The sequence below is a fragment of the Bidens hawaiensis genome, unplaced genomic scaffold, assembly GCF_021521415.1.
Source record: "Bidens hawaiensis isolate Kalapana, Puna unplaced genomic scaffold, B.hawaiensis_p1.1 tig00010985_1, whole genome shotgun sequence".
Lineage (NCBI taxonomy): Eukaryota > Viridiplantae > Streptophyta > Magnoliopsida > Asterales > Asteraceae > Bidens > Bidens hawaiensis.
The window spans coordinates 180464-193978 of record NW_027491850.1 but is presented as its reverse complement, the minus strand read 5'-3'; the positions used below and the strand labels follow the sequence as shown (position 1 = coordinate 193978).

The 13515-nt window shown below is 32.0% G+C and overlaps 1 protein-coding gene and 1 long non-coding RNA gene across 2 annotated transcripts; one reads left to right on the top strand and one right to left on the bottom strand.

The window, feature by feature from the left end:
• The first annotated feature begins 1074 nt into the window (after positions 1-1074).
• Positions 1075-1858, top strand: LOC143536908 (uncharacterized). Its single transcript, XR_013135958.1, has 3 exons — positions 1075-1482; positions 1612-1698; positions 1780-1858. It is a non-coding gene; the product is annotated as an uncharacterized LOC143536908 (long non-coding RNA).
• A 9759-nt stretch (positions 1859-11617) lies between these two features.
• Positions 11618-13145, bottom strand: LOC143536907 (cysteine proteinase inhibitor 12-like). The gene is made up of 3 exons (XM_077030791.1): positions 12988-13145; positions 11841-12182; positions 11618-11771 (listed from the first exon to the last, which is right to left on the bottom strand). The coding sequence occupies exons 1-3, from the start codon at positions 13090-13092 to the stop codon at positions 11634-11636; spliced, it is 585 nt and encodes a 194-aa protein (XP_076886906.1). The 5' UTR covers positions 13093-13145; the 3' UTR covers positions 11618-11633.
• Between the last annotated feature and the right edge of the window lie 370 nt (positions 13146-13515).

The window sequence follows — 13515 nt, the reverse complement described above, 5'->3', positions numbered from 1 at the left end:
AGAAGCCTGTTTTCCCGGACTATGGTTGCATTCCAATGTGATACTTCTCATGATCATGAGCTCAGGCCGCCTGCTGCTTAATAAACGCTAAAGGATGACGATCAATGGGGATACTGTTAGCTCATTGTAGTTTGTAGGTTAGAAATAATGATCTTTTGTTATTGTTGGTTATGAAATTTGCATCTTTTTTCATACTTTGGTGGCTTTGTATGCTTTCAAAACTGTTGATGTTGGAGTTGTTTAGATGTGAAGTACTAATGAACATCATGGAAGGTTTAGTCACGCTATTGCATTCTTAACTTTCAATTTCAAAGAAAGTTCCAAATTAGAGTATAGCTAATAATGTATATGATAGTTGTATAAATAGCTTGATGAAAATCATACATGGCCTTCAGATTGTCAAGTGTATAATAGCATTAGATGAACTTGGTCAGTTGGTTGGGTAACTTCAGCCCGTTTGACTTGTTCCTGTTTTGTTACTTGGGTTAACTTTAGACCTTCGCTTATCATGCGCGTACATAATTATAGAAATTGATGTGGGATAAATGTTTTCAAATTTGACAATTGTTCTTAAGATTTTGGGATCTGCTGCATCTGCAAATTAGAACATCAATAGATTGGGTAACGGTCAAAATGGGTCAAACGGGTTGGGTTGAGTTGGCCTTAAAATTTTTTCGTCAAATAAGTTAAATTTCTAATTAATAATTCGTGTATCGAATAGTTTGGGCATGTAGCACCTACCGCGGTACTATGTTTTGCTCATAATGCTCTTGGTGTTCATAATCTTATTGAATCTGTGAATTATAATTATATAACCCACCCCAACACTTGATGATGCTAAACGCGTCTCTGACGACAATATACAAATAAAAATGCTTCCGTGTATATGTATATGTAAGGATTGATTCTATTGCGTTTCTTTTCATCTTTCAACTTACGACTTTTAGTGTTTGTGTGTGTGTGCTGCTTGGTAGTTATTTTACTTGGTAGGTTGTTGTAGTTTTGGTTTTACATTACATACTCTTTTTTAAGGCCGCACACCAAGTGTTCGACCAGCAATTGAGTAGAGAATATGCTTTTGTACTCTTGTTGAGTGTGATATCGAATGAAGTTTTTGGTAGAAGGTACAGTGATACTGGTCATTAAGGAGGGTTAGGGTTTGAATTTCGGTAGTAAGGTGAACGAGAATGTTTGTGTGTACTATAAGTTGAACTTATGTGCTAAGCAAATTTTGTTTTGTAATATGCAGTTTCGTGAGAATGTTGTTGCGTGGATACGCTTTTATGATAGAAAAGGTATGTTTAAGGCGTTTATTGAGAGGGTTCTCTGCTTGAAAGAGGTATGTGACATTGTGACTTGCTTTCTTGTGGCTATTGATATTTGTCAAGACTACTGGCTGACTTTGGATATTTAATGCTGGGAAGAAGCCTGAGTATTGCAGAGAAGACAAATTATCTACTTTTCATGATTAATGCCTTCCAGGTAAAATATAGAGCTTATCTATACCCTTTTGATACAAATTTGGCATAATGAATGTCAATACAGTCATACTTGATGATTGCACTGATACAAATTATAATTGCCTCACTTTGCGGTTTCTTTTCGTGACAGAGTTTAGAAGATGATGTAGTCAGCAAGAAAGTCATGAGATTGGCAAGTTTACATTGCTGGCATAGTCTATCCTATGGTCGTTTTCAGGTAAATTCATACACCATATTCTATCATTCATCAAGCTCATTGTCATGATACACATGTGATTCTCTTTTGGTTTGTTTTCAGATAGAGCTTTGTCTTAATCCAGATTTGATCAAGAAATGGAAAAGAATTGCAAAAAAAGCCAAGGAGGCGAAGAAACAAGGGGAATCTTTTGATATGTCAGTAATGCTGGATTGGAAGTGAAGTTCTTGAGGAATCTCATTGATGAATTTTTAAAGGTAATGTTTGTGTGAAGCTTAAACCATATGATTTTTCCCCCTTTTATTATTATTATTGAATTATCAGAAACATAGTAACGGAAGCTAGGTTATATTTAATATTATTGTGACAAACCTTAGCTCCAAGTGCCCATTCCCTGTAGGTTATACCTGTCTCACTACCAACAAAAGATTAATACAATAAACTCATCATAATATAATAAAATGCTGTCAATAACTGATAGAATTAAAAACCAAATGGCATGAATTAAACAATATAGCACTAATATGATGAACTAAATATTTATTTAGAGATACCTACGAGTGAAACCAAACTTCATATAACCCTGAGAAAAGGCCTCCAAACCGCCTTCATATTTGTCAATTGATTCACGCATCTTCTTGTAATGTGAATATCTGTAGTTAGTTAGAATGTTCAGACTCAGAATAATGATTACCAAAAGTTTTATGAATGGGTTGATTTAAGTTATATCAATAATGGATCAGACAATAAACAAAAATAAAGGGTTAGAAGGAGATGGGACGAAAGTCACCAGAAGAAGTGTGTTATTAATGCATAAAAGAAAAAAGCTTCTAAACAAATTCATTCAATTTTTATGGTGGTATTTTGTTACTGTTATCATAGTTGACACACTTTATTTACAAAGAAATCAAAACGGGTGGACAAAAAGTGTTTCAGCTCAGTCAAACAGACACTGCAGATCTATGGGTGTAAACGAGCCAAGCCGTGTGTGAGCTACTCGATAACGGCTCACTAATGCTCAAAATGAGCCAAGCTTAAACGAGCTAGAGCCCAAATTAAGCTTGTTTACAAAAGAGCCCGTGCCTGAGCTTCACTTTTTGAGCTCAAGCTGGCTAGCGAGCGTAAACAAGTCTACTGTTCAAATAGATTTTATTAATATATATATATATATATATATATTATAATAAGTTAATAACTATTATCATATAAAAATGATGATAAAAGTAACAAAATTATATTAGTTATATTAATTAATTAACAAATAACAAATGAGCCATGCCTGAGCTCAAACTGTCTTGCGAGCCTGAACGAGCGTATTCAGTAAATATATATTTTTATAACAAATTATTATATATCAAAGTTATAATTGGTATATATATAAAATAACTATAAATGTATATAAATTAATTAACAAATAATAAACAATCCGAGCCCAAGCATAGCTCGTTTACACCCTATCCGGATCCATATCAAATAATTACAAGCATTTTCAATAGATGGCGCTCAAACTAACAAATTTAATAATACTTCAAATAACCAGATTAACATGTTTTTATCTGTTCTCCTCAGCTGTCTTGCAATTAAGTGCATAATCACTCACATTTTTTTAATTCACTAATCTCAAATAATTCTGCAGGTACACATTGACCTATATGATGGTTGTTGTTGCTACTTTACTTCAGCTTTGCTTTACCTCTGGTTCTGCTCCAGGGTATATGATGAATGATTATCTATTTATATATATATATATATATATATATATATATATATATATCCCACGAGCCTATAAGGCGATATAATCTTATGCAAGTAGTTTAGCTTAATTTTATACTTAACCTTGATGCAAATAATTAACATGAGATATCTATGAAGTTGGACATCATCGAGAACATGAACATTATATATTTATTAAGAACTTATAATTAACTAAGAGAATGTAACCTTTTCTTAAATTTAAGGTGAATATATATAACTTCATTGAACGTTACAAATATAAATATTAATGTTTAGGAATTGTGCAGATTATTGTAGCCGTTGCAGGAGAATTTGAAAACGCCTACTGTGTTGCAGGAGCTTGTGAACCATGGTGGGGTGATTTTTAAAGTGTATGTGGTTGGGAAGTATGTGAAATGTGTGAAGCGGAAGTCGTTGCCGGATGTTGATGATGAGAAGCTAGAGAGTTTACATCGCTGTCGTTTTCGCAGATTTTGAATTTGACATCGCATGAACGTAATGATGATGCTCATTTACTCTGATGCAAAATTACAGGAGGAAGAAGGAACAAAAGGAAACTAGAGAAAGGGAGCTTCGTGAAGGCATGCGGCTTTACAAGTAAATGACATTTGAAAAGCCACTTTTATTTAGGATTGCTAATTTAAAACGCTTATGTGTTTATTACGTTCAAAAGCATACAAGCAAATATGGAAAACTTTTTTTTTAATCATAACTCATGCTTGCATCACTTTTTGAAGAATCAATACTCATTGCATAATGCGCTCTCGCTTGACCTCGCTCACTGTCAACGTATGTTGAGGTTTTCGTTTGGAATCTTGGATTCTACCCCGATCTAATTATGCGAATGGTTTTGTTTTTTATTTTTGTTTGTTATCTCGACAACTTGATACGGCAGCAGGATGTGATTATTTGGGTATAGCATGGCTTTGGTTCCTTAATTAATTTATTTAAATTTGTGTGTGATTTATGGGTGAAAAGTGATGACGATGTGAGCTGATGTGTCGGTAAGTTTTAGCCATATTGATTAGTAATGTGACTGATGTGCAAATAACCCAAGAAAATGGCGTGCTTTGTTGTGAATTCTTATTATACTAGTTTACTCTACTTACATGTAGACTAACTTCGGTATTGAATGAGACAAGTACATATCTTATTCTAGATCAATTTTGTATGAACACTTAAAAGCAAATTTACATATTTGGATGTATTCATTCAATAAAATTATCATGTTGAACTTTCTAAGAATGAATGCAACGAAGAATAAGATGATGCTATAACTGGTAGCAAAACTTGCAGTTGAAGGCTTTGCTGATTGTAGGGTTGGGTTTGCAATTGCGGCGACTTGGTGACTGTAGCATGTCCAGATGTGGAGGTTAATTTCTTGCATACGCGTGTAAACAACATCACACGTCGGATAGAACCCATGTTCAATCTAGTAGTAGTTTGCTCCTTCAAACACCATAGACGCTGATGTAAATCTTAGACCTATTTATTTACCTAGACTTTTATTTTGTATATGTTTGGAAAGATTAGATTACTTTTTTTAATGAATAACTGAAAAGTAACAGGTCTGGTCGATCTTGCTGTGATCCTGAGCCATATAACAAGCAGGGCCGGCTCGGGCTGTGCACGCGCAACCGTCAGGCGAGACCCGTAATTTTTGGAGGCAAAATTTTTTTGCATACATATTGTAAATTCTAAATCTTATAGAATATAATTGGATCTTAATCATCGGAGCTGTCTCTGAGAACCATAATAGATTTTATTATTTTTTTATTAACTAGTTTTAGAGCCCGTGTCACACACGGGATAATTCAAATTATAAAATTATAACTAAAACAAATAATTACATAGTGTATATGAAAAAAAATGTATTACATCTATGCTTGTATCTATATAATGTGGACATAAATTGATTTTATTTATATCATAAAATTATTTTTTAAATGAACTTAATAAAGAAATGCTCGTGCAAAAACGTACCCGAGAATATTTCTTTCTATTGAAAAATTCTTTCTCGGTGCCATATATGTACAATTGAAAGACTTTTGGTTATGAACCAATTTCAGAAATAAAGCTTCTCATACGATAGTAGTTCTAATCACTCAGTCTAAATACAAAAGGAGCGTCACCTTTATTAATATATTTATCAATTTACCACTCATTAAAGGGAAGTAGAACATAAATTGTAACAATGGATGTTCTTTCAGAACTATGTTTTTCTGAGCTACACCATGAAAAAGATTTTGATAAGTTTCAGAGGGTTTCTCGATTTTGTCATAATGATAACATAAAAAATAGCATGTTAACCCATCCAATTTTGTGAATATTTTGTTTCATTTGAGCATAGTTTTCCATGACATGCTTCCCATACAACGTTCTGATCATCATTGAAGGAAAAATTAATGTTAACATAAATATTCCAAAATTAATAAAAGTTAGAAGCATTAATAGGCATGGGGGTGGTATGTAGAAAGTGTTCGCGGTCTTTTCTTACATTTTAATAGTTGAGGAAAAAATAGTCAGTTTGCCAAATCCCGAACCTTTTGATTATTTTAAAAAATGCTCTTAAAAATAAATTTTAAACATGTTTAAAATTCTAACTTTCATACTTTTGACATTTCAAAGTCAACACTTTGAACCCATAACAAATTTGATGATAAATCTATTTTGCATTTTCAAACTTTTAAAAATACTCAAAATTTTTATTTTTGACCCATAACAAATTTTGACCTAAATGTAGTTAACGTGTACCAAATAATCTAATTACCAACTTTTGACCCATAATATCAAATTTAAGTTCCATAAAAAAACCTGAAACAATTTTCATTTGAGAAACATAATTTGTTGTTAATTTTTGAAATTCACCAAGTATTTTAAAATATGCAGTAAAATAATATGTTAATATTTATATTTATAAAAATATATAGATATTATATAAATATAGTGTAAAAGGAAAGTGAATAATTATTGATTTATTATATATATTAAGGTAAATTAGTTTTTGAGGAAAAAAATTGTGAGAATTAACCAAAATATGACAAGTGTCAACATTTATTTTACTTTATTAGAATAGGTAGATGCAACTTGTGTATCATTTGATATCGAGTGTTTTGCTATACATGGGTGTTCACAATTTAGTTTCCCTAAGCAGTCATTGTAAACAAAAATCAAACCGTTACTAAAATCAAACCAAACCAAACCAAACAATTGCTCTATGCGGGTCTTTATGCCTTGCTTAATTTTCCACTATTTTTTAAGGCTTGAAGAGTTGAAACAAAATGTTCTTTTCTATTTCGTAAAGCCTTGATAAGTTGAAGGTAAAGTAACAATATGCTCAATTATTCTTTGCTAGGGAAAGGGCAAAGTAGCATAGTACATAACTAATACGATGTGTGAGACCAGTTATCGCTTCAATTATGGAGATTTCTACCATGGCAGATATCGCTTCTTTATTGGAATATCGCATAACAGAGCTATAAATTACTCTGCTAATTCATTGTGTATAAACATCTGTCTTCATGCCTTGAAGAATCACAAGGTAATGGGCCCAAATTTGAACCTTCTACCAGAATCTACTATACTATTAAAGTAATAAGTTTTTTCATAAATAATATACATTCTCATAATTTCTTTCTAATAAAATAATTCAAAATTATATTAAATTACATTCAACATATTCTAATCTAATCTAATTAATAATACATTTGTTCCTTAATGAGTTTAAGTTTTTCTTTTCAAAATTTCATGGTAGTTATTTTTTATTTTGGTTTCATTTTAGCTTTTGGTTTTTTGTTCTGTTTTAGTTTTTATAAAATTGTTTCGTTTTAGTTTTGTTTCGGTTCGATTTTGGAATTTTTAGTTTCGTTTTAGGTGGGTTTAACTTTATTCAGTTTTTCGTTTTGGTTTTTACAGTTTTTGTTTTTCTTTCAATTTCTGATTTATCGGTTTTAGTTTTTCAATTTCATTTCGGTTTTAGTTTAGCTTTATTGGTATTTGGTTTTATTTAGATTTTTGGTTTTAGTTTTTTTCAATTTATATTTAGTTTGTTTGGTGTTTGATTTTAGTGCCTATTGATAAATGAAAGAATATGGAGATTCAAAAATTAAGTGAAAGGTTCATATGAGTTTCAACTTCCAAGTGAGTTGAAGTCATTGAATCTTTATATATTTTTTGGATCTTCATAACCAATAATAATGAATTGGCATTTGGTAGAAAGAACGTTCTATGTGTTACCCTTCATTTTTTTTTCTTAGTCTTTAAGTGTGGGTTATTTCAATTTTCATTTATGAAAATGAGTCATTTTATAAATGTTTCGATTTGTTTTGGCTCAGGGCAAAATGGGTCATTTTAAAAGGGTATCAGTTTAGTTCTGGTCAACGGATCAATATAAAATGTATCGATCTCGTTCGGGTTTCAACGGGTTTTTTTAAATTCGTATCGATTTGTTTCGGGTCATAACGGGTCAATTTTAGAAGATATCGATTTGGTTCGGGCCAAAATGGGTCATTCTCAAAATGCAACGATTTGATTTTGGTCAAAACATGTCATTTAAAAAAAAGGTTTCGATTTGATTATGTTCATAAATGCGCTTTGGATGTACTTCAGTTTATTACGGAGCAAGACCTTTTCACATTAAATGTAAAAACCGTTTTCGTAATCAGTTGGTCACTATGTTTGTTAGATTGGTATATGAATGTTTATGTCATTACTTGTGTTCCAAGTTTAGGAAGAAAAGTATCCCGAACCATTCTTGGATGCTTATCGGGAATCTTTCACGGATGCTTATTTTCTGATTTGTTTACTTCCAGACTAATGTTAGTGAAGTTTGTTTGTTTTCTGCTAATATTATTTTTTTAAAGTTTATTAAGTTTATGTTTTTAAGTTTTAAATTTTCGTCGTAAGCATTCTACTATGTAAAGTTATTATTTGTAAGTTTATGTATTTCAATACTTTGTTTGTGTATAAATATGAATTGCAATTAGAAAATCATGTTGCTGTCTCAAAAAATATATTAAAAAATAAATTGTCGTTTTGAAATTATATATATATATATATATGTATGTATATATAGGGGATGGATCATGCAAGAAGTCAAGTTATAGCGAGAAGTACGAGAAGTCAATCTGGACCATTGATTACATTAATCAATGGTATATATTGATAATGGCAAACTAGTAATTATTAATAATTTCATATACATGGTTTTTAATGTGAAAAAGGTATTTTTGTAGTTTAAATGTATGCACTCAATAATGAAACTCCTAAACTTAAGCTAAAAAGATTTATAATTATCAAAACATAAATGATTTAAATTAGCTAAATTTAATATTCGTTCTTTTTTATATGGATATAAAATTTGTTCTTTGTTAACGTTCTTTAACTAATGATTTTGCAAAAAACAAATTAATACTTTTATGGATTCTCTGCCATTGTAATATACACAACATCAGTTTTACATGCAGTACATTGTTAATTATGACTACACAACATTTGAAAACGTGTCTACACTACATTAGTTTTACCTACACCCTATGTTAGTTATGTCTTCATAACATTTGAAAGTGTGCCCACACTACGCTAGTTTTGCCTACACTACATTAGTTATGACTACACAACATTTGAAAGTGTGCCTACACTATATTAGTTACGACTACACAATATCTGAAAGTATGCCTACACTACACTAGTTTTGCCTACACTATAGCAGTTATGGCTATGCAACATTTGAAAGTGTGCTTACACTATATTACTTTTGTCTACACTAAATTAGTTACGACTACACAACATCTGAAAGTGTACCTACACTACACTCGTTTTGCTTACACTACATTAGTTATGACTACGGAATATTTAAAAGTGTGCCTACACTGCATTAGTTTTGACTATACAACATCTTAAAGTGTCCATACACAACATTACGTAACTATATATACATTACATAAGATAAACCTACAGTATATTAATTGATTGAAAATCAAAGAGAAAAAAAAACACTTCACATTTAAGATCAAATAAAAAATAATAATAATTTGCCTTATTTTAAATAAAATAATTTTTGATCAAATGTATTTTAATGGTTCAAATTTTAGATGAAATAAAAAAAATAGATTGTAACTTACCACTAGTTAATAACTTATCATTAATTAAACTATTAATGAGTATAAGTTACTAAAAAAAACACTTTGTATTTTACTCATATAACTTTGTATTTAAATAATCAGAAATTAAAAAAGAAATCTTTTGATTGGTTAGAATTTTTTCTCGCACTTCTCGCACTAAAAATACTTCTGAAATGAACCTAATCATGTATATATATAGGAGATGGATCAAATACAAATAAAAAATTTATACTAAACATACAAACTGAACAAAACCACCACACCACATCTCCATCTTCTTTCTCATCCACCACAAAATCACCGGACTCCAATCACTCCACCGCCAACCTCCCGCCGCCTTTCCTTCAACCAAGGTTCCGTTGCCTCGCAATTCCCTACGAGCAGCACCGGCCTTCTCAATTCCCCACGGTAGCACCTTCTCAATTACCCACCACGCAACCGCCTCCGCCTAATTCAATTGATCCTCTGGATACCACGCCTCCGCTTCAAACTCCCAACCGTCAAGCGCTTATCAATTTCGTCACCGTCCGCATCCGTCAGATTCCGGCCACTGGACCTCGTCGATTCTTATTGTCGTCGTTCATTCCTAGGTTACAATTTTGTGAATCAAATTAAATCTTTTGCGAATATTAATTGTTTAATTGAAACCTGTAAATCGAAGTAATACATCAATTGAAGCTAATTGATATTTCCAGTTGAAGAAAATTGCTGTGGATATTTGAGGAAGATGAATAAGCATATTCAATAATTACTTTACCTATAATATAATTACTCTATTTGAAACACGTAGTGTAATTTGAGAAGGAAGAAGCAGATACTGCAATTACTCTACTTATAAAATAATTACTCTAATTGAAGCTAGTATAATTTGAGGAGGAAGAAGCATGTACTACAATTACTCTACTTACAAAATAATTACTCTAGTTAAAATAAATAGTATAATTTAGTGTAATAGTATAGAGTAATTATCTGTGTTAGTAGTATAATTACGTTTATGAGTAGTGTACGTAATTATTAGTACCCTATTTTATTTTTTGTCGCATAATTACTCTACTTGAGAACTGTAATTACACTATGTTATTTGTATGTTTAGTATGTTAATTTAATTTGTACAATAACCTTCCTCTATATATATATATATATATATATATATTACTTGACGATTTCTATATTTCGACCCATGTTATACACGGGTCAATAACCTAGTTATCTTTGAATCTAAATATTTTGCTTCATTTCGTTGAATCATGGCAGAAACAATTATGCGGCTTTCTTACCATCTTAACAAACTTGAAATTTACGCAACCAAAGGGTATCTAGCCTGGTGATACTTGATGTGTTATATCATGGTGATGTGTTATGGTGTGTTATGGTGTGTTCAATGATGCCCCTCATCTAAAGGTCAAGGGTACGAGTCCTTGCTATCAACAATGTAAAAGATCCAGTAAACTAACCAAACCGCCAAAAGCCTGTTGGTTAAAAGCGTTCATATAACACACCAAAAATGCGCAACATAAGGTTAAGCTTTATGCATATCTCGTCACATAAGTACTTACATAAGCCGATTTACTAGAATAAGGTATCGATTTCAAGAATATTTAGTCAAAAGCACTTACCAAGATACAAAATTAAAAAAATAAATAAATAAAAGAATTCAATCCAAACAAACATAACAGCAAAAACGTCATAAAGAAGTTTTAGACAGTAAGTCAAAATGTGTAGAATTTAGATTTTAAGGTGTCTGTTGGCTGAAGCCAAGCAATGGGTAGCGACGCAATAGCTAAGAAACTTGCAGGTCAAAAAAGTGCAGAACTAGCGGGTCAAAAAGAGGTCATTTCATTATACTTTAAAACCAGATCAGGTCTGTTTTAGTTTATCCGAATATTTTACCTGTTTGACCCGTTAGTAGATCGACCATAAACCAAACCGAAACTACATTAGTCAACTTGACACCTCTAAATTATAAACAAACATAAAACACAAATCAAGCACAAACTCAGGCCCATGTTCAACAAACAAAGGTGTAACATTTAGGTATATTATTATTACACAAAACACACACAAGCACGCGGTACCTCAAGAGTCCTGAACCAATTTTAATTAGGAATGATCTTGAACAAAGTGGTTAAGATGAAAGACCCCTTTGTCATCCTTGTGCAGATTAGCCTTAAATTTCTCTTCCTTATCATTCCTTTTAAACTGCACTAGAATATCATACTTTGCACATCCTTCCACAATCTGTCACATAACTTTTAATATCAATATATTAAACAAAAACTTGAATCAGAATATGAAAAACTTGCATACCTCTGCTTTAGCATGAACAACTTCTTGCAATTCATATGGATATAATGAATTCGATCTCTGTTGGAGTGTTTTGAGAACATGATTTGCAGCATCTTGAACCACAGGATCATGAACCGGAACTGACTGATATCCTGACCCGTCACCGTCTGTGTTGGTGGCTGGTTCATTAACATGAGTGAATTCCTGCAACTCCTTAAAGTTCATCCATGGCTTCACCCATACCTTGGCCTGGTATATTTTCTTCTTTCCAGCATCTTCAATCTCCAATGTAAGATGATGCAAAGTGCCAGCAACCACTTGTTCTTGCGCTTTTACGACTCTTGCTAACTTCAGCATTGCATTCTGCAGAAAGAAATCTTTTATTAAATTATGTTAATGTTTAATAATAATAATAATAACTTTCTCAAAACCTTAGCTTTGAAGCTGTTCTCTGTTCCTAATTCTACATCGGGGTGTGCATGGGTAGGTTCGGTTCGGGCTAAAACCGGCCAAAAACAGAAATCTCGGTTTTTTAGTTTTTAAAAATTGTTCGGTTTCTGTTTTCTCGGTCTTTTGTTTGGGTTCGGTTCGGTTTCGAGTTTTTGGGTTTTCCATTTGGGCTCGAAAATTGAGGGCTGGAAAAAAAAAGTTGGCCAAAAATTTGGCATAATTTTTTTTGCTATTTAATAATTAACTGATTATTATGCATTCCTGATAAAATACTTGTGTTAAACTATATGGTAAACAGTTATAAATTACTTAAATTTAAAATTAAAACAAAAGTCTAAAGTCTGGTTGGTTTTGGTTACGCGCAAAACTGAATCCGAACCGAAAGTTGGGTTTTTACGAAAACACAAAACCAAACCGTCTCGTTTTTGTTTCGGTTCAGTTATTTCGGTTGGTTTTTTCAACTTTTTTGGTTTCGGATTGAGCATAAGATTAAAATTCATCATCAACAAACACATCAAATTATATATATATTTTTTTCATGAAAAACCTACATGTCACGAATTCAATTTCAATTTAGCCCCAAATTGAGAACTCAAAAACTAACTGCATGATCGATCGAACGAACAACTTCCTACAAACCCCTAATTTGCCGATCCGGTTAGCCTTGGGTCACCATATCTTACCAACTAAATTAACATAAGATGAAAGTGGCACATACCTCTTTTTTGTTATGTTCATCGACAGCGAAACGAGCGAGACTGTCGATCGCGTTGCTGTTGGAAGACGATGATGAGTTGTGTACACCCCCCAGAGTAGTTGCCATTGAAGTTGAAGGCTTTGACTGTAGTTGTAGCCTTGTGTTTGCAATTGCGGAGGTTTCGTAAGTGCATATGTTGTTCGACACGTGGCATACGCGTGTAAACGGTGGATGTAAATCTCTAGGCAAAACATATATGTTTCCCTTTCACTTTTTATTTTTTAATTTATATTTCACTATTATTTTGTAATTAACGAGCTTTAACATTAGAAGAAAAGTGAAGAATCAAGATGGAAGCCGCAAGATTTTAAGTTTGAATTTGATTTCAATCAAGTGTTTTTCTTTAAAACAGGAGATGGAGAACTTTAGCTATTCAATGCTATCTGCAATCACTAGTGTTAAAAATATTTGCACTTAACAATAGCTAGAGATAATTGAATTCTTGGTTAGGATGAGTAATTTTGTGTGATGTATTGATACCATGTCAAA